Source organism: Branchiostoma belcheri, unplaced genomic scaffold (assembly GCF_001625305.1).
Source record: "Branchiostoma belcheri isolate BF01 breed outbred unplaced genomic scaffold, Haploidv18h27 scaffold28, whole genome shotgun sequence".
Classification (NCBI taxonomy): Eukaryota; Metazoa; Chordata; class Leptocardii; order Amphioxiformes; family Branchiostomatidae; genus Branchiostoma; species Branchiostoma belcheri.
The window spans coordinates 1,705,260-1,731,657 of record NW_017803887.1 but is presented as its reverse complement, the minus strand read 5'-3'; the positions used below and the strand labels follow the sequence as shown (position 1 = coordinate 1,731,657).

Sequence of the window (26,398 nt, the reverse complement as noted above, 5' to 3'; positions counted from 1 at the left end):
TTCCAAATTGCAGAACCAAATTTTGACTCTTCTGCAATATTGCAGAGCACTGAAAAAAAGTATTTCGACCACTGCAACTGAAGTCTGCCATGTAATATGATAAAGATTGATCATTGATTGATTGATTGATTACTGGTTAATTGAAGGAGGGGAAGGGCGTGGCGGCACAGAAGAGGAAGCAGCGACGCAGCCAGAGCCCCGCCCAGGCCAAGAAACCGAAGAAGAAGGTGGTGGCTCCGCTACGGATCAAGATCGCCAAGAAGGCTCGCAAGGGTTCTTCTGTAAGTACATCATCTTAAAGACTGACTCCTGGAAATTTGTTTTTTTTAAACACTGTTATACTGAGAATAAGAATTATGTGTGTGTGGTTTGACTCCCAAATACACGAAAACAACGTTGACCAGCTCAAACTCTGAGAACAGCTAACAACAACATACAAACCCTACTTTACACCTCAATTTCTCATGCCCATGTACTCTGGGCAGGCAGGACCTAACCACTTAGATCAATATATTATGACGGTCACAACTAAACTGGTGAAATGAACAAAACTTGAGAAATAGTAGGGAACTTAAGACCCTACCTGTTACTTCTAGTGCAAAAATCTCCAAATTGGACCAAACCTTTCAAGAAATTACCTAGGGACTAGAATCATGTTCTGATTTTGGGGCCTTCACTGTGTAATGCAGTAGTGATATCAGCCCTGGTGTTGGTATTTAAGATTGTAGACAATGATAGAAATTACATCAAACTATTGAGCTGAGTATTACATGTATCAGACTATTGATATCATCTTGTTTTTCTCCACTAGTCTGATGACGACGGCGTCAGTGACAGTGAAGATTTTGACGATGAGAGCCTCCAGAGTAACCAGTCCATCCGCACTGAGAGCTCTGCAGGTCGCTCCAGCGCTCGCAAGGCCAAGAAAAAGATCAAGAAATCTTCCAAGGGGCCCAAGAAAGGTAAAAAAGGTGAAATCTCCTTTAAAACAAACAATCTCTGTGACTGATGCTTTTTGTGTGATTTTATGACAGAAGGACAGTAAAATATTCAAAAGATTTGTGGTCATGCTTTTCATATCGGAGATATTTTTTGGGATTAATTGATAGTTTCTCCCAAAGTGATAACTCTGTTTTCTGTTTTGTTCCAGACTTCAGTGGTTCAGAGTATGCCCCTTCAGATGGTTATGAGGTGAGGAGATTTTCGCTTTTCATCAACATGCTGTTTTAACAACTACACGTATTAAAACATTACAACAAGAACTCAAGTTTTTATAAGCCTTCATATAAAGGCAGCTATTTCCCACACAAAACGACAGTTGGCTATATGTATAATTTATAGATGATTGGCCAAACTTGTTAAGTACAGACACAAGTATTGCACCTTAACATGTGTACCTGTACCTAACATTTTATAAGGCACAAAACCGCATTTGTTCGGTACAAAAGTGACCGCAAAAACGTGAACACAAAAGTACCATAAAAAATTGTAAATTACAGTATATTTTCAGGCATTAACTCGTTTAACATTTTTATCCTAACATTTTTCTTTTTCCAGACTGACCATCAGGACTACTGTGAAGTGTGTCAGCAGGGAGGAGAAATCATCTTGTGTGACACGTGTCCACGAGCCTACCATCTCGTGTGTCTGGACCCTGAACTGGAGCAGGCACCTGAAGGGAAATGGAGCTGTCCTCACTGTGTAAGTCTTACAGGGGGTGTCTGTAGGGGTGGGGGTGGGATGGGGGGGGGTATGTTGGGGTATGTGTGTTTTTCTGTACGAGACTGTCTGATATAGCACGTCGGCAGAACGTACTGCATCTGTGCAAAGCCCAGGTTTTTCATGTTTTTTGTGGATGATTGGTCAACGTTGCATCAGAGTTTTGCCTGTTGCAGACAATATCTTTTGTAACACAACATTTGAAAACTACAGACGGGATGCCATCTCTAAATATGAGAACAGGACCTGAAATAAGATGTTCTGCTAAAGTGCTTTGCACAATACATTACAGGTTTCAGCCTATGTACTTGCTGACATGTGTTTGACTTTTATGTCAGTCATCAAAATAAAAGTGAAGATTTTGTACCTTCATTTCATTTTGGTTGTCCACATCTTTCCTCACTGTTTGTTTGTTTATTTGTTTACAGGAAGGTGAGGGTGTTACCGTGGAGATGGAGGAAGAGGAGGAAAGTGAGGAGGATGAGCACATGGAGTTCTGCCGGGTGTGCAAGGACGGGGGCGAGCTGCTCTGCTGCGACTCCTGTCCCTCCGCATACCACATCCACTGTCTCAACCCACCCCTCCCAGAGATCCCTGACGGAGAATGGGTCTGCCCACGCTGTTCTGTAAGTATGGGAGGAACAGTCCATTTGTGTTTTAGGAGGGGGTTTAGCATACCACGTCCACTGTCTCAACCCACCCCTCCCAGAGATCTCCGACAGAGAATGGGTCTGCCCACGCTGTTCTGTAAGTATGGGAGGAACAGTCCATTTCTGTTTGTGGAGGGATGTAAATAGTTACTTTATTTGATGCAACTCTTCCCTGAGATCTTTGATGGAGAATGGGTCTTCCCAATCTGTTCTGTATGTATGGGAGGAATAGTCCATTTTTGTCTTTGGAGGGGTGTAAATTAAAAAAAATACATCACCCTTCACCACCATCACAAAAAATGTGTCTTCCCAAAGTGTCCTGTAGTATGCCAAGAATGATGCATTTTTCTTCCAAAGAGGTGTATTCACTGCTTCATTTTGTGTGCTCGAGAAGTGGTTTTCTGAACCTTGAAACACTGTTACTGAATAATATAAGTTCATCATACAGCCAAGGTCTGTAGAATGTACTGATACTGTCTTTCATAAAAAAAAATTCTCAATTTTCCCACCCTTCCTCCCCCAGTGTGAGCCACTGCGAGGACGTGTAGAGAAGATTCTCCACTGGCACTGGTTCACCCCTGACCCTGCACCTGACATCCCCAGTCTCAGCGACCTCAACATGACCTGTGGTGAGTTTTGGTCAAAGATTCTGATTTATTATTCTCATCATACGTTGAATTATGTATAGTTTATAAGTGCCAAGCTGCATTTTGAACTTGACCAGAATAGGTGTTTCAGATATTATTCTTTTCTCTCTTTTACAGAGGAGGACAGCCAAGAGGCAGAGGCTCTGAGAAAGAAGGTATTAATTTGCAAAAAAATTGATACTTTACAGGAAAATTAGATGGTTTTCAATTTGGTGTTATACCTAAAAGGTTATGCAAAACAAACTGTTGACTATTTTTGTTTGTTGGTTCCAGTACCAGCCGCGGCCGACCCGTCAGTTTCTGGTGAAGTGGCGCGGGATGTCATACTGGCACTGCGACTGGGTGACGGAGCTGCAGCTAGAGATCTACCACCCCGCCATGTTCCGTAACTACTTCCGTAAGAACGACATGGACGAGCCCCCGCCGCTGGAGGATGGCGGTGAGGAGCCCAACGACTCCACGCAGGATCCCGACAACGACCTGGAGAAGCGATTCTATCGCTACGGGATCCGCCCCGAGTGGCTGACCATCCATCGCATCATTAACCACAGGTGGGTGGAGACAAACAGTTTTACTTTTCAACCCCTCCTACAGAAAATGGTCCTGCCTTGCTGTTCTGTAAGTATGGGCAGATTGGTCCATTTCTGTTTTTACGGGGTTAAATAAAATAACTTTATTTGACCCAACCTTCCCTGCAAACCTGCACAGCAAATGGGCTGGCCCTGCTGTTTTGTAAGTATGCATATGGGCAGATTGATCCATTTTTGTTTTGAGGGGATGTAAAGAAAATTTCTTTATTTGACCCACTCCTCCCCATAGACCTCCACAAAAATTGGGCCTTCCCACTTTGATCTCTAAGGAAGAAACAGCCCACTTGTTTTTTAGAGGAGAAAATCTACATATTAGTTGTAGTTTGCCCACCCCTCCCAAAGATTCCATATGGACATTGGGTCTGCCCACACTGATCTCTATGTACAGGAGGAACAGTCCATTTCTGTTGGACAGGGGGAAAGCATACGACATCCACTGACTTTTTATAGTCCCTCAAAAACAACATTCTTCCCTGTGTCCGTCCCAGGAGCCGATTTGGGGTGGATAGTTTCCTGGTGAAGTGGCGTGACCTTCCTTACGACCAGAGCACCTGGGAGACCGAGGAGATCCCCGTCCCTGACTTCCAACAGCACATCAAGTCCTACTGGGACCACAGGTAATAACAAAACACCTGCAGTTCCCAGGAGAGTCACTAGGGGACCCAAGATTTTATGTTGTTCAGTTAATTGAAGTCTGAAAAACATGCAATCAAGTCCAAATGGGACCAAAGATGATAAGATAGCAGCAGATCTGAGGGAGGTTGCTAGGTTGCCCAAGCAACTACATGTAGTTGTTATTGTTATCCTGAGCAAAGAACTGTCCATGTACCAAAATTCATTGATTCATTGTTGTTGTAACCCATATCTTAAAGTAAAAACATTTGTGTTATCATAAAAAAATATGTGTCATATATGTCATATGGCTGGACATAGAAACATATATGTGAAAGGGTTAAAGTTTAAAGACAAAAGACATAGAAATGGTTGGCCTTTTTGATTTTGGGTTATTTTGTTTTTCAGAAAAAGTTGGCTGAAGGCTCGGCGGTAGGTTGCACTGTGTTCTCTGGGTGCAAACTATCACAGCTACAGCTTCCTTTTCTTACCCTCTTCTTAAGACTTCTTAAGACTTGTTCTGTCTTATGCTGAACATCTTGAGATGTGCTTAGCTTACCCAGTCATTTATATTGGAGAACTCTTTCGACTGATTACAAATTCACGAAATTTTTCCTGAACTGGTTCAGTTCAGACCTATCTTGAAAATTGTATGAAAGCGTGACAAATTTTAAATAATGTTTGTTTTTGCCAGATAAAACAAAGAGTCTGCAACAGTTGTGAGCCCAAAATTTGTGTTTTCTGTAATTTTTCTGTTTTCCTGTGTGATCTTATAGTTGATGTGGTGTTTTTTCTCTGCTTGTGTGAGATATCAGCAATGAAAACTAACCCCCCTTTTCTACACTGGTACATACCGAATATCTACTGCCTCTTGATTATGAGTGGAGGCCAGGTGGGTTGGTCCACTCTGATAAATAGGGAGGGTGAGGAAAATAATGCAAAAAAAACTAACCTCCCCTCCACTATATAGTGGTAGATACCAAACATGTACTATTTCTGGATTGTGAATGGAAACCTGGTGGGCTGGTCCACTTGAGAAGTAGGGAGGTACAAGCCAGAATGACATTTTAACAAGGCATATCAATGAACTAACTTTTCTTTGATACTGACAGTGCTTTCTATCCTATTTCTATATTTCAGGTATTGCAAACATTTGTTCACAATCTACATTGATGAATATTATAATATGTATACTCTAAGTAAAGTTGATGGTTATTTTGTACAAATTGTCAAATTACCTTAATTTGAATTAAGGTAAATTTGTGATTTTTCCCATTTAGTTTTAGCTGTCTAGCAGTCTGTAACTATTATAACAGTGACTTTTCAAAATGACTTTTCAAAATATTTTCCATTTGTAAATGAAACACAAAACATCTGTGGATATCAACGTGTAACACTTTTCTTAGAAACTTTTTAAAAAACCAGAAAGGAATTTTCAAGTGTCTTACCTTACCTAACATCTTGGATATCTGTTTGTCTTGCAGAGAGTCGATAATTGGCCCTGAGCCCAAGGGTAAGAAAGGAGGGAAGGAGAAGAAAGACAAGAAAGGGAAAGTGAAGAAGGGCAAAGAGGCTAAGGAAAAGGAAGGAGCTGAGAAAGACTCTCCTATGCCAACTATCGATGTGAGTTAAAAACATTCATTCCTTGTAGGTACAGTCAAACCCTCTAAAATATTTCACTACATACCTATACATACTATAGGTATGGATGAAATGCCTTGTTTTTTATATTTCACTCCATTCCATTTATGGATGAAATATAAATTTTTCTTTTCACAGCGTCCAGATTGATTCCGGACTTCCGGGCACTTCCTGCAGAATTCTAGGTCTAGTTCCTAGAATTCTGGCCCCAGTTCCAGAATTCTGCAGAATTGGGTTAACCCCTAAGGGGTCCTCGATGGCTGCTACATATTTCTTACATCATTTTTACCTGTACTTAACGACATTAGCCCATCTAGATGTACGGTTGCTGAGATTTGGGGAATGAAACTGGACTGTCCAAATTTAATCCGGACGCTGTTTTTTGTATCTTTTCAATGCCTTTGACAGTAGTGTCATTGATGCTTGTGTTGTACTTTTTCTGAGAAATATGCTTAGCAAAAACTGATAATCCTTCACCCAACGTCTCAGTACCTTACCGTGTCTTATTTCCACCCTGCAGCCCTCTAAGAAGTACGAGAAGCAGCCTGAGTTTATTGACGACACGGGGGGAACCCTACATGAGTACCAGCTGGAGGGGCTGAACTGGCTACGCTTCAGCTGGAGTCAGGGCACAGACACTATCCTGGCTGATGAGATGGGGCTGGGCAAAACTATCCAGACCATCTGCTTTCTTAACTCACTCTTCCAGGAGGTAAGGCAGACTTAGATAACATCCTAGCACTGTAAGATTTGTGTTCAGGCACCATCCTGAGTGATGAGAAATTATTGATTAATATTTGGTAACTTGGTCATTTGAAATGATACCATTCCTGCTCAGCACTCCCCTTTCGTCTATCATCAACCAGGAGCCCTGTTATTGACGAGTTTATGGCTTGGTTATTGGTTACTGGTTAATATCCGGGTTATTGACTAGTTAATGACCTGGTTATTGAGTAGTTAATGGCTTTTTTATTGACTTCATGGCACCTTCTTACAATCCATTTTGGATCAGTTCTCCCCTTTACACTTTTAACAACTGGGCATTGTTAATGGTTTATCATTGCTTTGTTGATATCTTGGTTCTTAACTTCTCCAGGGTCACAGCAAGGGTCCATTTCTGATCAGTGCTCCCCTCTCCACCATCATCAATTGGGAGCGTGAGTTTGAGTTCTGGGCGCCGGACATGTACGTGGTGACGTACTGCGGAGACAAGGACAGCCGCGGCGTCATCCGGGAGCACGAGTTCTGTTTTGATGACGACGCGGTGAAGGGAGGGAAGAAGGCACAGAGGATCAAGGTGTGGTTTGGACACTTCTACTCCAGCTTGCCAAACTTCATGTGCATATTTTGAAAATACAAACATGTAAAGCCAGTAGAACTAAAGCGTAGGAAAATTATGCTGTGTTTCCTGTTTCAGTCCTGAAAAAAAACTAGGGTTAGTAGGTGGGGATTATATCCTTTTTTTTCAGCTGATTTTAGTAAAAGGATCCAAGAAATAAGGTTTAACAATGCATCAGGACTGTCTCAAGGACCCATTTGCCTGTGAACACATATGATTTACTAAAGAAAATTTGCTTCTGAAAACGTGTTAAATGACATTTCAGACTTCAGAGGGTTTGAAATTCAGATTGAAAATAGCCTTACCAGCTGTTGAGCAAAAAAAAGGCTAGTGTCAGCTGATTTTGCTAGGGTTGGTCAGGAAACCAGAAACACAACATTTTTTTCCTCGGCCTAAATCAGAATCTGACATGTATTCTCTCCGTTTTCCCCCTGCAGAAAGACAGCCAGGTGAAGTTCCACGTGCTGCTGACATCCTACGAGCTCATCACCATCGATGTGGCCACCCTGCAGTCCATCGACTGGTCTGTACTGGTCGTGGACGAGGCACACAGACTCAAGAACAACCAGTCTAAGGTAAACATACAAACAAACACGTGTAAACATGTTCCAGTAAACTTTTGTTCCACAGTTAGGCAAAGATATAACATTGTAGGACCTTGTTTTAATTATAATTTATTATCAGATTTATCACGTGTGTGGTAGGATTTTTCCCCTTGCAAAAGCTGCAGTGTTTGTTGAATGTGTTTTAAAGAATTGTATCTAAATCTTTACTGAGACTTATTTTCTTTCCTTGCCAGTTTTTCCGAATCCTGAACGGCTATAAGATTGCCTACAAGCTTCTGCTGACAGGAACACCTCTACAGAACAACCTGGAGGAGCTCTTCCATCTTCTCAACTTCATGTCTCCTGAGAGGTTCAAGTAAGTACACCACTTTCTTAATGATCAATTAAAGATACCATCATATGTTACAAGTTTCTCTTGCAGAATGTGTCTCCTAACTATATACCAATCCTTACTTTTGCCTATTATCAGGAATGAAATGGTTGGTCAGTGATAGAACTTTGAGTTAGGACGAATCAGATAACCTGTTACATCCCTGCTGGATAGTGTGGACCAATCAGCTAGCATGTTACATTTTGATTTTTCAGTGCCAATCTTTGGAATCCTACATAAGTAAAGACTAATCAGATAATTTGTTACATACCTGTTGATTAGTGTGGACCAATCAGATGGCTTGTTACAATCCTAGTTAAATGCTATGCATCTTGTCCTTCAGTAACCTTCAGGAGTTTCTTGAAGAGTTCCAAGACATGTCGAAGGACGAGAAGATCTCCAAACTACACGACATGCTGGGGCCCCATCTCCTGAGACGTCTTAAAGCCGACGTTCTTAAAGGAATCCCAGCCAAGAGCGAGTTCATCGTCAGAGTGGAGCTGGCCCCCATGCAGAAGTAAGAAATTGTTTTTGGCACCACCTCGGGGTCGGAACCAAGAGTAGTCGGTGGTTAAAACAACTTGATAGTTGATAACAATGTAAGAGGGTGAGACAAGACTGTAAAAACTATATACATTTCTTATGTCACCTGAGAACCAGATAGGACATTCAAACACTTGAATTTAGAAGTTATATTTCAAATGTTGGGTTCCAACATAGCAAGAATTGACTAAACTTCCTAGCTCTTTTGACTGATTGCTGAGATTGTGTATCTGTAAGGTCATCTGACCGAAATGTCTGATCATTAGATGATACATGATGGTAGTGACACCACAAAATTTAAGCAAAATATTTTTGTTGTTTTACTTTCACGTAGTGAAACACACTTTAATATTTTCTCAGGGAACTTTCATGCTAAAATGATATTCTATTCAGTAACAAAACTGTTCTTTCCTTTTGTCGTAGGAAATACTACAAGTGGATTCTCACACGGAACTTCGAGGCGCTCAACACGAAGGGGAGTGGTCACCACGTCTCCCTCCTCAACGTCATGATGGACCTGAAAAAGTGCTGCAACCACCCGTACCTGTTCCCAACTGCTGCCATGGTAACCGCTTGCAAATAAATAAACAGAAATGCGTGGGGCATTCTTAACAGTGATTACACTGAAGTAGCCAATTAGCTACCAAGTATCTATTGGTAATTGAGACAGGGAGAAGGTGTCAGTTATCTGTCTAACTAGACGACTGTCATCATGGTAACTGATGCTATAGCAGACAGCCTATTGTTTTAGATTACATTATGTAGCAAGTGGCAGGACAGGGGCTTGTCACAATATATATATGTTGGGCTAGATCACATGAAGGTAAACATTACGTATATGTGTGATTTCTATACAAATGCTGTTGCTCCTATATCATTGAACCTTACAGGATTTTGTTGTTGTTGTCCTCTAGGAAGCGCCACGCCTCAGCAACCACGCCTTTGAGGGGAGTGGCCTGAAGAAGAACTGTGGGAAGCTGATGGTTCTGGGCAGAATGTTGAAGAAACTGCAGGCACAGGGTCATCGGGTGCTCATCTTCTCACAGGTCAGTGGGTCAGGGGTTAAAGGTAATGCAGGGTTATTGGTTGCTCATCTCACAGGTCAGTGGGTCAAGGGTCAAAGTTAATGCTCAGACATACATGTAGAGCTCAAGTCGGGTCAAAGGTAATGCAGGGTCATTGGTTCTTTTCAGGTCGGGTTAAAGGCAATGCAGGGTCATCAGGTGCTCATGTTTCTCATAGGTCAGTGGGTCAGGGGTTAAAGGTACTGCAGGGTCAAGATGCTGGATATCCTGGTTGATATTTGTTGTTCCCATGGTTACAGATGACGAAGATGTTGGATATCCTGGAGGATTTCTGTGAGGCAGAGGGGTATAAGTACGAGCGTATCGACGGCGGGGTCACCGGCTCACTGCGCCAGGACGCCATCGACAGATTCAACGGTAAGACAGTTGACAGACTACATGTGTAGGTCCTTAAAGACATTAGAATTCAGACTGCAGAGTCATCTACAGCTTGTAGGTCCTCAATGGCAGAAGACTTTAGGAACAGTGTGTTGGATTTGTAACTTGAATTTTCCATATGGTACAATGGTGCGATAGGGGCAAAACGGGACAAATTACCTTTGGTTTTCGTCCAGGAATTGAAGGTTAGGCATTTAGAAGCATTCCTTGATTGTAGCCTATTCTAACAGTGAAAGTGACAAAATATAGAGGAAATATCTAACTTGAATCCTGTTGTAATACTTTTCCAATGTTTTAACCCCTCAGCTCCCGGGTCCCCCCATTTCGTGTTCCTGCTGTCGACCCGTGCCGGTGGCTTGGGTATTAACCTGGCCACAGCAGACACCGTGTTCATCTACGACTCTGACTGGAACCCACACAACGACATCCAGGTGGGAAACTGTAGGGTTTTTACCTCCGTGAAAAATGGAGGTATTGTTTTTGGTATGTGTGTGTGTGTGTGTGTTTCCGCATGGCCCTTGGTCAGGTTGTAATGTATATGGTTACGGGGTCAGTCTGTCCTAGAGGCAGAAAGTCATTAATCGCATCTACATCTGGGTAGTGCTCACTGTTTTCATGGTCGTTTTCATTACATGACCTCCTTGACAGCTGACAGCTGGTGTTGTTTCACAACACACCATGGTTAAAACTGCACATGATTAATTAACGAGTCTGTATTTCTGTTGAACCCAGGCCTTCAGCAGAGCCCATCGTATTGGTCAGGCCAACAAGGTGATGATCTACCGCTTTGTGACCAGGGCTTCTGTGGAGGAGAGGATCACACAGGTCAGTAGGAACTGTATTTTGAAGGATACTTGAGCACTACGTCAAAGTAGTTCACCTACATGGAATTTTTCTGTCCACCCCTTGGCATCAGTATTTTGTTGTGACCTGCATTTGTTGCTTTTCTGTTCCTGTTCTGCATACATATGTCCTAGCTTAACTACACAAACATTGCAAGCTCGACAAAGTGAGTGAGTTAAACCATTGCAAAAAGCATGGAAAATATCTCTCATTGCCTTTTCTATTTTTATTGTCCTTTTTCATGAAAATTGTGGGGTTAACTTAAGTAAAGGATGAAATCATTCTAAACTCTTATATGCCTATATCTTTCACTATAAGCTGTTGTTAGAGAGACTGATACATTGATTTACGAAAAAGCTGTTGTTAGAGAGACTGATACATTGATTTATGAATTTTCAGGTCGTTAAAAAAATATGGCTCAATGGCATGATTGATTGATTGATTGATTTCCAGGTTGCCAAGAAGATGATGTTGACCCATCTTGTGGTGTACCCCGGGCTGGGTGTCACCTCTGTATTATGAATGATTGATTGATTGCTTGATTGATACATTGATATTGATTTTCAGGTTGCCAAGAAGAAGATGATGTTGACCCATCTTGTGGTGCGCCCCGGGCTGGGCTCCAAGTCCACCTCCATGTCCAAACAGGAGCTGGACGACATCCTGCGCTTCGGAACAGAAGAACTCTTCAAGGACGACGCCATTCTGGAAGGTCAGTCCCAGTTTATTCATTTCTTAGACTCAGGTAAATAAACAGATGCTGTGTGCTGTTTTGTTCTGAAGTTGTAAGAAAGGATGGATATCAGAGTATGTCACTTTACAGTTCAATCCATCATTGTTTGTCTCTTGCTAAGTCTCTGAGATATTATAGTACGTGAGACTCGAGTCTGATGTCGTGACTTAGGTAAAGTTTGCAGTTGTTGACAAGGCTGCTGAGGAAACCTTCACATAGTCTTCCTTGTCTGGGTTTGAGTTTTTTGCTGAACTGAGGACCTTTTGTGGGGGTAAGTCCAGTGGCATACAGAGTACATGCCTAAAGAGGGACCTCCTACGGCGGTGAACTTGGTTCTGTAGAGGTGGTACTTGGCATTTGGCGTACAGCTTGCTGTTGCTGATCTGGTTAGAATGGAAGTATCCTAATGTCTTAGTTGTTTCCGATGCCATGTGTATTTTATATGCTAGGTCTTCTTTTAGTCGCCAAACTCCTTAGAAATAAGAAAATAACTTCAGTAAGATCATTCTTTCAATCAGTGACTATTAAATCCTAAGGTACATACCTCCGAATTTTCGACGACTAGTCAGTCGAAGGCTGGGAGCTGCCTAAGCCCTACCTACCTCTACTCCGCAAGGAGGCAGAAGATCCACGCAAGTCTCGTTCTAGTCTCGCGTTCTCTCGCGAGACTAGGATCATGACATGATCAAGACGAAGTGACTAGTCGTCAAAAATTCGGAGGTATGTACCTTAGGATTTAATAGTCACTGATTGAAAGAATTATCTTACTGAACTTGAACTATACGTGACTGATGAATCTCTTCAACAAAGAAAATAACTATCTTTCCTTATGTTCCCCCCAGGAGAGGATGGGGAGGAGGGTACAGCCATCCACTACGACGAGTCGGCCATTAACAAGCTGCTGGACCGCAGTCAGGAGGGGCTGATCGAGAAGGAGTCAGAGCTCAACGAGTACCTGTCATCCTTCAAGGTCGCGGCCTACGTCATGAAGGACCAGAATGAAGAGGTCAGTGTCATAGGTCATAGGTCAACATCATGGGTCAAAGTTCGGTCATAGCATAGATGATAGACCTGTTTACCCTTCAGGGATTCCAAGAACTGCTTACGTCATTGGGGACATGCCGATCTAGAACCCAGAAGTTGAGTGCAGCTTTTGCTGGATGAGGTGGAGCAGGCTTACCCTGACTACTGGGAGAAGCGTCATTATCACTAAGTTTTTCATTTGTTCATTCCTCATTCCAGTGATAAAGGATGAGGTAGAGCAGGCCGACCCTGACTACTGGGAGAAGTTTTACTATCACTTTTTCTTTCATTCCTCATTCTTTCATTCCCTCACTCCAGGAAGAGATAGAGCGAGAAGTGATAAAGGATGAGGTGGAGCAGGCCGACCCTGACAACTGTGAGAAGCTCCTGCGTCAGTCTTTCATTCATTCATTCATTCCTCATTCTTTCATTCCCTCTCTCCAGGAAGAGATAGAACGAGAAGTGATAAAGGACAAGGTGGAGCAGGCGGACCCTGACTACTGGGAGAAGCTTCACTATCAATCTTTCCTTCCTTCATTCATTCATTTCTCATTCTTTCATTCCCTCTCTCCAGGAAGAGATAGAGCGAGAAGTGATAAAGGATGAGGTGGAGCAGGCCGACCCTGACTACTGGGAGAAGCTTCTCCGTCACCACTATGAGCAGCAGCAGGAGGACTTGGCTCGGACGCTCGGGAAAGGCAAGCGCATCCGCAAGCAGGTCAACTACAACGACGCCGCGCAGGAGGAGGAATCTGGTAAACAAAAACAACTGTTTACTTAGTTGTTTATGGCAGTGATGTATTTGTTCATGTTTCAGAAAGAAATTTAAAAAAATCTCAATCAACAGAGACTGGTTTAGACATCGAAGGTCTGAAAATAGCCATGGCTGACTGAAAAAAGTGGTGCACACTGCTGCATGGGGGGGGGTAATTATGGTCATGAGTAAGATAGATTAATAACAAACTTGTCAGAAGATGTTTAACGAAGAAATTATGCTGTTTCCATGTGATTCATTTCAATTAGAACTGTCGCCTATGTTTTTACCCGAATATTCAACTTCCACTAAGTAGTGCCAGTCTTTTCTGTGCAGAACTGGTCAAAGGAGTGAACTGGACCTAGTCTATGATAGGATGGATGTCAGGGTAGAAAAAGAAGTGAAGTCAGAAAATGAATATTTTTTCTCCCTGCAGCGTGGCAAGGCGACCTGTCGGACTACCAGTCGGACTATTCCATTGGGTCAGAAGAGGGGACAGACGACGAAGACTTTGAGGATAAATCGGAAGGTACAACAACTGCAGTAACACAATAATTATGAATTAGTGACACAAACACTGAAGGAATTACGATTCAGTCTGCTTTTGTGTTACGCCTAAAGGTAGTTGACAGGTTATGCGCAACAAACAAACAACTGTATGTTTTGTTTCGCAGCACGTCGAGTGGGAAAGCGAAACTATCCGACCAAGGAGTCAGACAAGCTGCCCCCTCTATTGGCCAGGGTTGGAGGGCAAATCGAGGTAAACTATCTCAAATCCACACCTTGTAGCACCGTGTACAATCACTAGATGGCGCTGTGCCTTGTTAGACTTGACCCATTGCTGATCTATCCAGCCTTGTCACATGATGTTAGCAGCAACAGTTGGCCTTTTTATTTATGACAATTTTCCACCTTTTCAAGGCCACCATACCAACAACATCATTCATGTAATACATTTAAGTCCCACTACACCATTTCTGTACTTGTCTGTGACTTCTTTAGGCTGGTGGAGTTTGAATGAACATGCCCTCTCCCATGCAGGTCCTCGGGTTCAATGCCCGTCAGCGTAAGGCTTTCCTGAATGCTGTGATGCGTTACGGCATGCCTCCCCAGGACGCGTTCAACTCTCAGTGGCTCGTCAGGGACCTGCGGGGAAAATCTGAGAAGAACTTCAGGTTTGTGGTTTTTATAGCTTTTGTTGTCAGTTATATAAGTAAAATGTTTTTGCATATGTGTTTTTCTCTGTGTACTTCTCTATGTGTTTTTCTGTGTATGAGTGAAATGATGTTTTAGGCTTGTTTGTATGTATGAGTCTTGGTTTGTTTGTTTGTGTGTGTGTGTGTGCATGCGTGTTTCAAGTCTTGGAACAAAACAATGTGTAGGTCAATTCTTTATATGCAAACTCCCTTTCAATTTTTCTGTGGAGCTGTGAGGGTTGCAGAGAATTGTGGGTAAGGGGGCAAAGTCTGACATATCTGATTTCCTCACAGGGCGTACGTGTCCCTGTTCATGCGCCATCTCTGCGAGCCTGGCGCCGACAACGCTGAGACGTTTGCGGACGGCGTGCCGAGGGAGGGGCTGTCCCGCCAGCACGTGCTGACACGCATCGGGGTCATGAGCCTTATTAGGAAGAAGGTGGGTCAAAGGGCAACACCTTGGGTCATTGACCTTATTTGGAAAAAGGTGGGTTAAAGGGCAACACATTGGGTCATTGACCTTATTTGGAAAAAGGTGGGTCAAAGGGCAACACATTGGGTCATTGACCTTATTTGGAAAAAGGTGTGTCAAAGGGCAACACCTTGGGTCATTGACCTTATTTGGAAAAAGGTGGGTCAAAGGGCAACAGCTTGGGTCATTGAGCTTGTTTGGAATGTGGGTCAAAGGGCAAGAGATTGGCATCATGAACCTTATTAGGAAGGATGCAGGTCAGAGGGCAACACTTTGGGTCATTAACCATATTTGAAAAGTGGGTCAAAGGGCAAGAGGATGGAGTAATTTTATCTTTTTTACTAATACAATACAAATGCAGAGTATTCTCTTGTGACCATAAGTAAAAGATTCCATATGGTGTTCCCTAGGTGAAGGAATTTGAGCACATAAACGGGAAGTACAGCATGCCGGAGCTGTTCACCAATAACGAGGCGCTGGCAGCCATCATCCCGTCGCTGGCGGGCACGTCTGCCACGCCCAGCGCAGTCAGCACGCCGGGAGAGGCAACCCCCAAATCTCAGCCTGGATCCGAGGAACCTTCTCGCGCTGCAACCCCGCAGGTAACCATGGTGACAAGTTCGAAAAAACATTTTGGAAAACTGAACACCTCACTTGACTTGGGTGGAGCAACTAGCTTCTGCTAGGGACATACTCTCAGATGGGACGTAAAGCCATTGGTTACATGTTTGAGGAGAGCCACACCTCAAGTATAATTGAGACGAGTAGAGGTCCTTTCAGATGTTTACTGGTTATGCGAAACAAACTGTTTAAGTAACTTTAACAGGCAGTTATGACACATTTTCTACCATCCTCTAGTTGTATCGTCTTTCTCTTTTCATTCCTCCACACGTGTACAATATTCAGAAATGTTATATTGAGACAATGAGGGAACATAAAGTTTTTAACTTCTCATTCCAATTTTTCTGCACTGTTAAGGTTGAGTCGTCAGACACCACCAAAGAATCAAAACCTGCTGAAGAGGAAGCAAAGGAGGAAGAGACCAGCAAAGAGAAAACAGAGGAAACAGCAGAGAAAAAGGAGGGAGAGACGGAAGAAAAGAAGGAGGAAAAGACAGAAGCTGAGGCTGCGCCCAGCGATGAGAAACCAGCAGCAGCTGAAGACGCAAAACCTCCAGAGGAAAAGGAACCAGAGAAACAGGAAAAGGTGAGAAGCAACAGTGGTGTTTAAAAAATATTCTGGCGACATTGACTCGTACATCACTGTTATCAAGCAGTGGGCAGACGTATGAAGAAAAATACAATGTATGGAGGACTGAAGGTCAACTGTATTTTGAAACAATGGAATTTACCTTCTAGTGGCTAAAAAATAAGTAAGAAGAACAAAACAATAGATATAGATTTATAGTTTTTTTTAGCTTTTGTTCAACAAACATACAAACCAGTTGCATGCTTTGAAAAGTACGTGCTCCTCAAAAGTACAGGATGTCTTCCCCTACAAAAGGAGCTAATCCACATCTGTAGTGAATCTTGTGGAGAAACCTGAGTTGATTGGTTGATTGATTGATTGAATGATTGAGTGATTGATTGATTGGTTGATTGATTGATTGATTGGTTATCACCTCTGCAGGAGGAGCCCTCCACATCTGAAGTGAAGCCTGAGGAGAAAGTTGAGCCGATGGAGACAGACGCAGATTCCACCACCAAGGAGGAAAAACCAGAGGCTGAGAAGGTGAGAGAAGGAAAAACCGTTAAAATCTGTGATTTCAAACCTAGTGTGAGCAGTAAAAGAAATAACGGCAATGGTTTCTGAACAGTTTTAGTGTGACCCATACTTCCTAAATTCTGAGTGGCACAGGAAAAAGTTATAAATTGTGCATGCAGATTGTTTTTTCAATGTTACCTTTACCAGTGCAGGTATGCAGGATAAAGTATTTCAAACCTCAACCATACTGTAATTGCAACCTACTGAGTTCCTGAAATAGAGAAATATTTTTTTATTTGCGACCTTAGGAGGAAAGTAAGGATGTGAAGGAGGAAGGAAAGGAGGAGGCAGCTGCCATGGAGACAGATGAGAAGAAGGAGGCAGCTGAAGGGGAGGAGAAGAAGGAAGAAACTAAGGAGGAGGAGAAGGAGACTACGGAGAAGAAAGGTAAAATAAGACCTGAAAGAATGAATAGGCTTACATGCTGTCATACTGGTGTAACTTATGTTGGTTGACACAGAATGTAAAATAAAACAAAATTAAAAGGATCTCATTGAGGCTAATGCGTTCCTTCTCCTTTGATATCAACATGTCCAAAGTTCCTACACCAAAACATTGAAATGTTACTAGATAAAACTAGAATAAGCTTCAAAAGAACTAAGTTTTCATGCAGTTAAAGCAAAGGCAGGTTTATCAAGGTCAAAGAATCAGAAGAGGTCTGAGAGGGAAGTTTTTACTTTCTGATAAGATTAGAAATATCCCAGAAGAAAGTACTTTCATGTTAGACATTGCAAATTAAGCCAAAGAAGGTACTTTTTATTTTCTGACCAGTTGTAACCTAACCTCCCGATTACAGAGGTCCCAGCGGACTCTACAGAGGAGGCTGAGAAGAAGCCCAAGTCTGCCGAACCCTCCGAGAAACCCAAGGAGGAGGACGACAAGGAGGAGAAGCGTAACTTCAAGTTCAACATCGCGGACGGAGGCTTCACGGAGCTGCACACGCTGTGGCAGAACGAGCAGCGCGCCCTGCAGCCCACACGGGAGAACGCCATCTGGCACCGCAAACACGACTACTGGCTGCTCGCCGGCATCGTACGGTATCCTTGGTTACGCTGGTCGGCATGGTAACGGCCACTGAATGAGTTCGATGTTGGTCATCATATCAACTTATGCTTTTGCCAGTGTCGGTTCGTAAAATTGTAATTGTTTGAAAAGGTAATGAATGTACATTATTAGGTCATTTGAGGATACGATTTTTAGTTTCACAGAACAACATACCGTATGATTAAAACAAGGAATATTCTGTGATTAAAAAATAGAAGGTAGATTTAAAAACTGAGTGGTAATTTGATGGTGAAATTCAACTTAGATGACATAGCCTCTTAGAAGTCAAAAGAAAACAAAAAATGTCTATATATTTACCGATTGATAGAAAATGGTAACAATTTTTTCTACTCTACGTAGACTGGAACTCGTTGCCACCAAGCACAGCAAACAACTCCTGCAATTAAATGTGCAAAGATTGAGTGTAACAAGTCGATTTAAGCATGTAACTTTCATTACGTAGATTTAGATACTTTTGGAAAATCCACTTCACATGTGGCTGCGTTTGTCGGTCCTTGACCAGTGTGTAGCCATGGTTACGGGCGTTGGCAGGACATTCAGAATGACATCTCCTTCGCCATCATCAACGAGCCCTTCAAGGGTGACATGGGCAAGGGCAACTACCTGGAGATCAAGAACAAGTTCCTGGCACGCCGCTTCAAGGTTTGTAGTGATTTTTTTAGTTGTCTATTAACGTTTCATGATAACACATAAGGTGTAAGAAAAGACAAAATGTTTGCAAATACAGTCCAAGTTTGCTAGTAACTACGTACCTGGAGATCAAGAACAAGTTCCTGGCACGCCGCTTCAAGGTTTGTAGTGATTTTTTAGTCCTTTATCAAGGTCTCATGACAAAACATAAGGTATAAGAAAGGGCAGAAGGTTTGAAAATACAGTCAAACTTGGAGTGTGCTAGTAACTACCTGGCACACCGCTTTAAGGTCAGGGGTGTTTTTTTAGTTGATGATCAAAATCTCAATTAGGAATTCATAAAAACTTGATATATTTCATGTAGTTGTGAGATCCTAGCTTACTTATCACCTATTACATGTACATCTGGGTTAAATTCTAGATTGTCTTCAAATCTGCCAAGATTCAGCATCATAAGGCTGACTAAAACTTGTTGTTTGTTTCTTTGTCTAGCTGCTTGAGCAGGCCCTGGTGATCGAAGAGCAGCTGAGAAGGGCTGCCTACCTGAACCTGACACAGGACCCCAACCACCCCTCCATGGCCCTCAACACACGGTCAGTAACCATGGCAACATGGCTGTAACCATGGTAGCATAGCTGTAACCATGGCAACATGGATGTAACTATGGTAACATAGCTGTAGTCATGGTAACATCTGTAACCATGGTAACATCTGTAACCATGGTAACATCTGTAACCATGGTAACATGGCTGTAGTCATGGTAACATAACTGTAACCATGGGGACATGCCTTTAACCCTAAACAAGTCCAGGATGCTAACCAACCCTTTTACTTGTAAAATTTTGTCTGATAGCAATAAGGAAAATAATGCACAGTAGTTTATACACAGATACATATGATATCTGATGTAAAAGAAGGACCACACCTTTGGAGAATGTTTGTTGACTTGTTTGTTTGTTTGTTTACAGGTTTGCGGAGGTGGAGTGCCTGGCAGAGAGCCACCAGCACCTGTCCAAGGAGTCTCTAGCGGGCAACAAACCGGCAAACGCCGTGCTCCACAAAGGTAAACAATCTGCAAAACAGTAAACAAACCAGCCAACGTCACAAACAACCCCAAAACAATCAACATTGTTTGGAATGGTAAGGCCTCAGCACAGTCCTTTGCTGTATCTATTTTTTTGCAGTAAGGCCATGTTGATTTGATTATATGGATGACATGCGCGCGCGCATGAATTTCCGGCCGTTTCCAAAAAACAAAAAAATTTTCAACCATACTGTAAATCGTACAAAACAGTTGCAAAATGAGCAAAAATATACCGTAAGTTACAAAAAAACCATACCAATGTCGTAGAATGCCAAAATCAAACGAGAAAAGACGAAATTGTAAAGAAATGAACTTGAATACTAGATTATTCGCCAAACCATATTCTGTCCCATTTGTTCAACCCTCATGACCACGTAGATTTCATGATGAAACAACTTTTTTTTTTTGTCAAAACTTTTTTTTTATTCGCACGCGCGCATCAATTTTGGGGTTCCCGGAGGATGTCATCCATATAATCAAATCAACATGGCCTAAAGGGAAAAAGGGGAATGTTTTATTTTTAATCAGTTTGATGCTATGTGATGTGGTGTTGAGCATCAGTGAGTTGCCATGGTGACAGCTCACCTGTGAGACACCTAGACACACCTGTCCACCTGCGCACCTGTCTGCACCAAGCACAGTACAGGCAGGGCTTCATGGGGACATACAGACAACAGTATCATCTGTAGATAAAGGCAGCCATCTTTCATAGTGAGATTTGTGTTACATGTAGCTTTGAAGAAAGCTGTTTCAGGGTACACAGGCATTTACTGGCACTCAAAGCCATTCCAGGGCAGTTAAACTGGGTTTTTAGTCAATTTCCTGGTCCTTATCCCATAGCACACTGATATCGATGAGAAAAATGTGATGTCACTGACGGAAAACAGTTGCTTGTTTTGTATCATAGGCTGGTTCTAGTTATTTATTGGTGGTACTAAAATAGGGCCTGGGGTGGTACCAAACTAATGACTCCTCAGTACTTAGCTGTTTTTTTAGCTATTTTAAACACTTCAAGAATGTAATGACGATGAAAACCTTGTAAGAAATGGCAGTAAATGTCTTCCTCAGATTTCCTGATCCGGAATATTTTTTGTTTTGCCACCATAAATTGCATTGGGTGTCTTTAAATTTCAAGAGTTTGGTGATTGTCAATGCAACTATGGCCTTCTTGAGTATTGTGAAGCACCACCATTGGTGAAATATCAGTAACCCCCTAATGATAAACCCTACATGCTTTTCTTCTCCAGTGTTGAACCAGCTGGAGGAGCTGTTGAGTGACATGAAGGCAGATGTAAGCCGGCTCCCAGCCACCCTGTCACGCGTCCCTCCAGTCGCTGCCAGGCTGCAGATGTCTGAGAGGAGCATCCTAAGCCGCCTTGCGACCCGGACTGACCAACAAGTAAGAATCCCTCCACTTTTCTTTACTTCAGTTAACTTGAAGTTTATAGACTGTGCAGAGTTCAATCCTTTTTTGTTGACTTCTGCTTATATCTTCAGCCTGCAAAGGTAATGTTCTGGCTCCTTTTTCTGCATCCATGCTTGTTCTAACAATAGTTGAATTTTCCCGTTTCTCCAGGGCCAGGCCACCCAGGGTGGACTGTACAACCCTGCCTCCCAGAACCCCTACACCAACTACCACACCCAGGGCTTCGGGCCGTTTGCCACCACCCTGAACCAGTACCGCCCGCAGCAGCAACAGTTCAGCTTCAGCCAGATGCCCACACACAGTAAGTAACCTTTCACCTCTGACCTGTAGGATAACCTTTCACCTCTGCACCTTGCCCTTTGCCTCCCCTTTGAACCAGTAGGACAGCAGTAGTTTTCTCTTCAACTATAGCCAGTGACCTTTCACCTGTATAACAATAACCTTTCACCTCTGACCTGTAGAACGGTATCCTTTAACCTCTACGCCCTACCACCTCCCTGGAACAGTATTGAACCTTTAACCCCTGTCTTGTATCATCTTGGGTAAGGAAACTTCAATGATATTCTGCAATTTGAGATAAAACAATCAGTGTAACCAGACCTGGCCAATAAACACCCTGGTTGTATAAGACATTTTCCCAGATGTTTTTGCCTAAACTTGTACCAACCCAAGAAATAAACGGCTGTATGACAGTGTGTTTTCATTGGTCTGAATTTTCTTTTTAGCCAACCCATCAGTCATGAAAAACAGGCATTAATGCATGGGCCTCAATGAATGAAACCTTAACCGTCCCTGCACTTCTATCCCAGCTCCATCCGTGCAGCAGTTCCCCAGTGGTATCCAGGTACCGGCCTCCGGCCCGCGCCCCGGCCAGCAGCACCTGACCATGAACCGGTCCCAGCCGACCAGCTCTCCCCTGGGCTCACAACCGCCCTCCACGTCCGGCAACTACTACAGCACCATGCTGAACAACGCATCCAGCGCCATCTCCAACCCCAGTATGTCTTCTTTGTCCTCTCTGCCTCCTAAATGCCGTAGCCAATAGAGAATCAGTAACCTAACAACTACTTCAGTAAATATAGAATACAGCACGGTGTACTGTGAATGACTTTGTCATACCTGGGCCGTGATTACGTTCGCTATGATATAGCTGGTTATCACACAGGCCAGAGCACCTGTACTGTATTAAATCTCGACCCAGGTATGACATAATGCTATGATATATTACTTGAAGTGAATTGTCTAGATCTACAAGATAGTTTTATCTTTGTTTTTCTGATTACCCCCTGTATAATATTCCTTCACCCAACAGGCTTGTTCTACTTGATGTATATGGAAGGCTGCAATGAATAGCAAGCATGGCCATATAGGAAATTACCACTTATTCTTGAGACAAAAATTGTATCTTGAATGAGTGTTCATCTATTTGTGTTTTAACACATTCGCTGGAAAACCAACTTACAAGAGGGCACTAGTAGACCCCTAGCCTAACCTTATTCTGCACTATTCTAACAGCTTAAGTTCTGCCTGTAGAAAACTGGTCATTCCTTATTAACCTGCTACTCATCTCTGAACTGCGATCTGACCAATCTGAGCTCTACTATCTGTTCTTAACTGGATGTGAAACGGACAAACCTTTCTGCTAGTTGTACAGTGAGCAAATCAGCTCAGAGTCTGAAATTAGGTTTCTCTGCAAAAATGTCAGAAAAAACATGCATAGATATGAATTTAGAGTAAACAAATATTTTAAAAAGATTGAAATTAGGGTTTTAAAGAACTTGAAAGGATTTAAAACTACGAAGTATGGTTTCAAATTGACAACTAGGTTGTCATTGAGACTACCAGGAACTTGATGCAAAGATGCATTTCAAGCTGAATTTCATGATTTTTCATCTAATCATGGTACAGTTCAGATGAAATTCTGACATGTTGGTGATCAGATATAATCCACAGGTAGCCTGAATTTTCAGTGTTCAAAATGGAGTACCAGTAGAAAAGGTTCCCCAATCTCTTGTCTGTTTCTCTCCCTGTCTCCCTCCCTCCTTCCCTCCCTCACTCACGCTAACTCTTCTCCCCTCCTCTCCTTTCAGTCGGGATCGGTGGGTCGGAGCTGGGCTACGGGCCGCCCCCGCCTCCGCACCTATCCCAGAACTCCCTGTCGGGGTTATTCGGGAGCCGCCCCTCGGCCATGGGTCTGCTGGGCGACCCGAGTTTCGTGCATGGGTTGGGAGGTATGCTCTCCCTCCAAATCACATCTAGGTGTCGTGCCGTCCCCGGCTTCGTTGTTTTGGTGAACGTGGCTTTCTTTGTTTGTGACGCAGCCCGCTTTCTCAAGAAACGAAAAATGACATCCAACTGCAAAAAATACCGTCATTTGCAAAAATGCCCCCATCCAACCCCCCCCCTCCCTGCTGCCATGTGCCGTGTTGGTTGTGACGTATTTTCCATACACCGGCTGGCTTGCTGAAACGTTACATGTATGCAGGTTGCCCTTCGATCTCAAAAGAAACATTTCCCCCAACCCCACCCCACCTTTCCTCTGTGGTGCCAACCATGGCAAAGGTCATGGGTCATAAGTCATAGGCCATCACTTATCCATCGTCTTCCAGGCCGTTTCCATGCCTTTATACCACCCTACAGGTTACTGTGACGTTCACACCATAACTGCCTTTTCAGAAATTTTCCACAAAACTTTTGCCATTCATGTCATTGTGAAGAAATGATGTGACACCACCACAAACTTTTTATTTGAAGCATCATTATCATTAATATCAAAATGTTGTTTACATCCCCCTTTGTTACCATGAGGTACTGGAGACTGAAGCACCATCATGTCCTTACCAGACCTTCATCTACAGGACTTTGTCTGCATAACGTACTGCGCCTGCCTGAAACCTAAAATGTATTGCACATAGCACATCGGCAAACTGTCTTGTTTAAGGCCGTTCAAGGATGACATCCATCTATATTTTTCAAATGTTGTGTTGGAAAAAATATAATCTACCACAGGCAAAGTTTGATACAGTACGTATTGACCAAGCATCCAACGAAAACCATGAAATATCTGGGTTTCGTGCAAGCGTACTTCGTTCTGAAGACATACTGGACTTCACTAACCTTCTACCCTCTCCTCTTGCATTTCCCGTGTATTAGGCCACACCAATTATTTTTCTTGTGTCTTAGACATTTCGGACTGAACATTTAGCAACAGGCAGATGTTAACAGGGGCTTGAGATGAAAATTTTACTCCCAAAAACTGTTTCTGACTTTAGTCTCACACTTAATGTGGATAATGTTTAAAATGTAGCCTTTTTTTAAATCCAAGAACAAATAAAATTGGTGTGGCCTAAGCATACTATTCTGAATCCCATATGCTGGACCTCTGCAAGCTATCACAATGCTCATATCCATACAGGCTTTTCATAAGACTTTATTTCTGCCATGTTGGAGTAAAAGTCTGTTATACACACCAACATGCTTCTGCTGTACTCCAACATGGCCGCCCAGAGATTCAAATATTATTTGAATCATTATAACATCAATGAAAAGCCTCTATAGTGCCATTATCCTTTTCATCCAGCTATTCTCTGAGTATTGCCTATGATTTTGCTAACCTTCGGCATTTTGTGAGTGCACCATATAATATCATCATTATTGGCAGTATATAACCATGTTATATGATGTTACAGTGTATATAGTGGTACTTGAATGTACAGGCTAGTCCAGTCATTTAACATTCCAGGGGTAGCTTGGATCTTGGTGATCTGTGGTTGGCTTTCCTTACACAATTCCTCTAGCATGCCAACACCAGTAACCCTCAGGCACTGGAATTCTAATGCACTGGACAGCCTCCGGTGCACAGACTTGTGTATAGCTGCCTACTGTGCTGCTTTGCTAGTGCCTGTTGCTGCTTGTAACCTTTGGAAGTTGATGCTGCTTCAGCTAGCACTAAACGCTTGCTTTTGGACCTGTCTGCTGCCATACTGTGAGATTTCAGTAGTAGACCTTGTATCATATTATGTCTTCAAGTTAGAAATTTAGATACAAGTGCGTATATATGTACAGTCCTAAAATTAATCATACATGTAACCTGGGCCATAACAATTTATTTCATGTATTTAAAAAGATCACTTTTGTTTTTAAGTTAACATGCCTTTGACTTTTTCAGTTTCATATCCTAAAATGTAAAACTTTGAGGCTAATCACAGCAACCCACATGTGGAAACTTAGACAAACTAACATTTTTAACCCCCCAGTATGAAATAGTACAGTCTTAAGCATATGCTTAATAGTATATTGTGCTTTTATTTTGGATTGTTCACTTTAGTATAGGGGTGTGATCTGTTGTTTTCCTCTGTAAATAGAAACTATGAAATATTCTCTTTGTTCTCCCTACCCAAGATCCCTCTTTCCTATCTTAACAGAGTCGTCGGGGGCAACGGGCGCCTCGGCAACGGTCGTCCCAGACACGTCGAAATCCGACACCGCGAAAGGCGAGAAGGGAACCAAAGGGGAGGTCATTTGCATAGACGATTGAGCCAAGCGGGCGAATGACCTATCCTGGGGTCCTCAACACATCGGCAGGTCCAAAGACATCCACCAGACTACATCACCACTCACCAAAAATCTAAGACAGAAGCAAAAAAAAAAGAAAAGACATGCTAGAAAATTTCTTGGGTAGGAATGAAGGAAGCTCAAGTAAGATGTTTAAGATCTCATGCTTTCTTCAAAACACCACCACCACTCACCAAAAACTTCTTTAACACAAGTATGAAATTGAAGAAAAAGTGTTCAAAATTCTTGGGCAGCACGAAAGAAAACCCAAGTAGATGTCATATGTTGTAACGGTAGCTTGTGTAATACTTGACTGTGCAACGTGGTGTAAGGGAGTGCATCACCCTCTTTTGTACATGTAACATTGGAGTCATAACTGTAATGTGTCTAACGCAATGTAGTGTCGTATTCTGGTAACTTCAACGAGTACGAGTCTAACTCGACAACCGTAACGGAGACTTAAATTCTGCTACCTTTTCAGCAAGCAGTCGGATCCACCCACGAGGTGTGGCCAAAAACGTTGCTCAAAGAAGGTATTCAAGAACTGCCAATGTTTTGGTCAAGGTGCCATAAGACATTTGTGCATGACTGTGTGTCTTACAAGCTTCTTAAATGTCACTGTCTTAAACTTTTCTTTCAGTAGAACACTTAAGGCTTTATGTAAGAAATATTAGTTACTTACTAAATGTAGCGATGTTAGAAAGAGTGGGCAAA

The 26,398-nt window shown here is 42.6% G+C and overlaps 1 protein-coding gene across 6 annotated transcripts in view; it reads left to right on the top strand.

Annotated features, from left to right (window-relative positions):
- The window catches only part of LOC109472613 (chromodomain-helicase-DNA-binding protein 4-like), a 29,013-nt gene extending 3,233 nt beyond the window's left edge, over window positions 1-25,780 (top strand). For 3 of the 6 annotated variants that reach the window (XM_019772418.1, XM_019772417.1, XM_019772415.1), the window contains exons 6-44: window positions 147-281; window positions 812-971; window positions 1,151-1,191; window positions 1,558-1,701; window positions 2,148-2,345; window positions 2,893-2,998; window positions 3,134-3,171; window positions 3,290-3,567; window positions 4,095-4,223; window positions 5,703-5,841; window positions 6,380-6,571; window positions 6,956-7,156; window positions 7,636-7,773; window positions 7,998-8,119; window positions 8,478-8,651; window positions 9,101-9,242; window positions 9,592-9,723; window positions 10,002-10,119; window positions 10,447-10,571; window positions 10,873-10,965; window positions 11,551-11,695; window positions 12,559-12,722; window positions 13,314-13,494; window positions 13,930-14,022; window positions 14,168-14,253; window positions 14,535-14,668; window positions 14,984-15,128; window positions 15,572-15,763; window positions 16,140-16,367; window positions 16,791-16,892; window positions 17,174-17,312; window positions 17,722-17,962; window positions 18,500-18,632; window positions 19,113-19,213; window positions 19,589-19,683; window positions 20,952-21,103; window positions 21,281-21,431; window positions 21,940-22,128; window positions 25,555-25,780. In XM_019772418.1, the coding sequence (XP_019627977.1) occupies window positions 147-281; window positions 812-971; window positions 1,151-1,191; window positions 1,558-1,701; window positions 2,148-2,345; window positions 2,893-2,998; window positions 3,134-3,171; window positions 3,290-3,567; window positions 4,095-4,223; window positions 5,703-5,841; window positions 6,380-6,571; window positions 6,956-7,156; window positions 7,636-7,773; window positions 7,998-8,119; window positions 8,478-8,651; window positions 9,101-9,242; window positions 9,592-9,723; window positions 10,002-10,119; window positions 10,447-10,571; window positions 10,873-10,965; window positions 11,551-11,695; window positions 12,559-12,722; window positions 13,314-13,494; window positions 13,930-14,022; window positions 14,168-14,253; window positions 14,535-14,668; window positions 14,984-15,128; window positions 15,572-15,763; window positions 16,140-16,367; window positions 16,791-16,892; window positions 17,174-17,312; window positions 17,722-17,962; window positions 18,500-18,632; window positions 19,113-19,213; window positions 19,589-19,683; window positions 20,952-21,103; window positions 21,281-21,431; window positions 21,940-22,128; window positions 25,555-25,667 (5,589 nt within the window). In that variant the 3' untranslated portion in view covers window positions 25,668-25,780. Of the gene's footprint in view, window positions 1-146; window positions 282-811; window positions 972-1,150; window positions 1,192-1,557; window positions 1,702-2,147; window positions 2,346-2,397; window positions 2,467-2,892; window positions 2,999-3,133; window positions 3,172-3,289; window positions 3,568-4,094; window positions 4,224-5,702; window positions 5,842-6,379; window positions 6,572-6,955; window positions 7,157-7,635; window positions 7,774-7,997; window positions 8,120-8,477; window positions 8,652-9,100; window positions 9,243-9,591; window positions 9,724-10,001; window positions 10,120-10,446; window positions 10,572-10,872; window positions 10,966-11,550; window positions 11,696-12,558; window positions 12,723-13,313; window positions 13,495-13,929; window positions 14,023-14,167; window positions 14,254-14,534; window positions 14,669-14,983; window positions 15,129-15,571; window positions 15,764-16,139; window positions 16,368-16,790; window positions 16,893-17,173; window positions 17,313-17,721; window positions 17,963-18,499; window positions 18,633-19,112; window positions 19,214-19,588; window positions 19,684-20,951; window positions 21,104-21,280; window positions 21,432-21,939; window positions 22,129-25,531 lie in introns of those variants that run through there. The other 3 variants (XM_019772416.1, XM_019772419.1, XM_019772420.1) reach the window with 3 other exon arrangements.
- The last annotated feature ends 618 nt before the right edge of the window (window positions 25,781-26,398 follow it).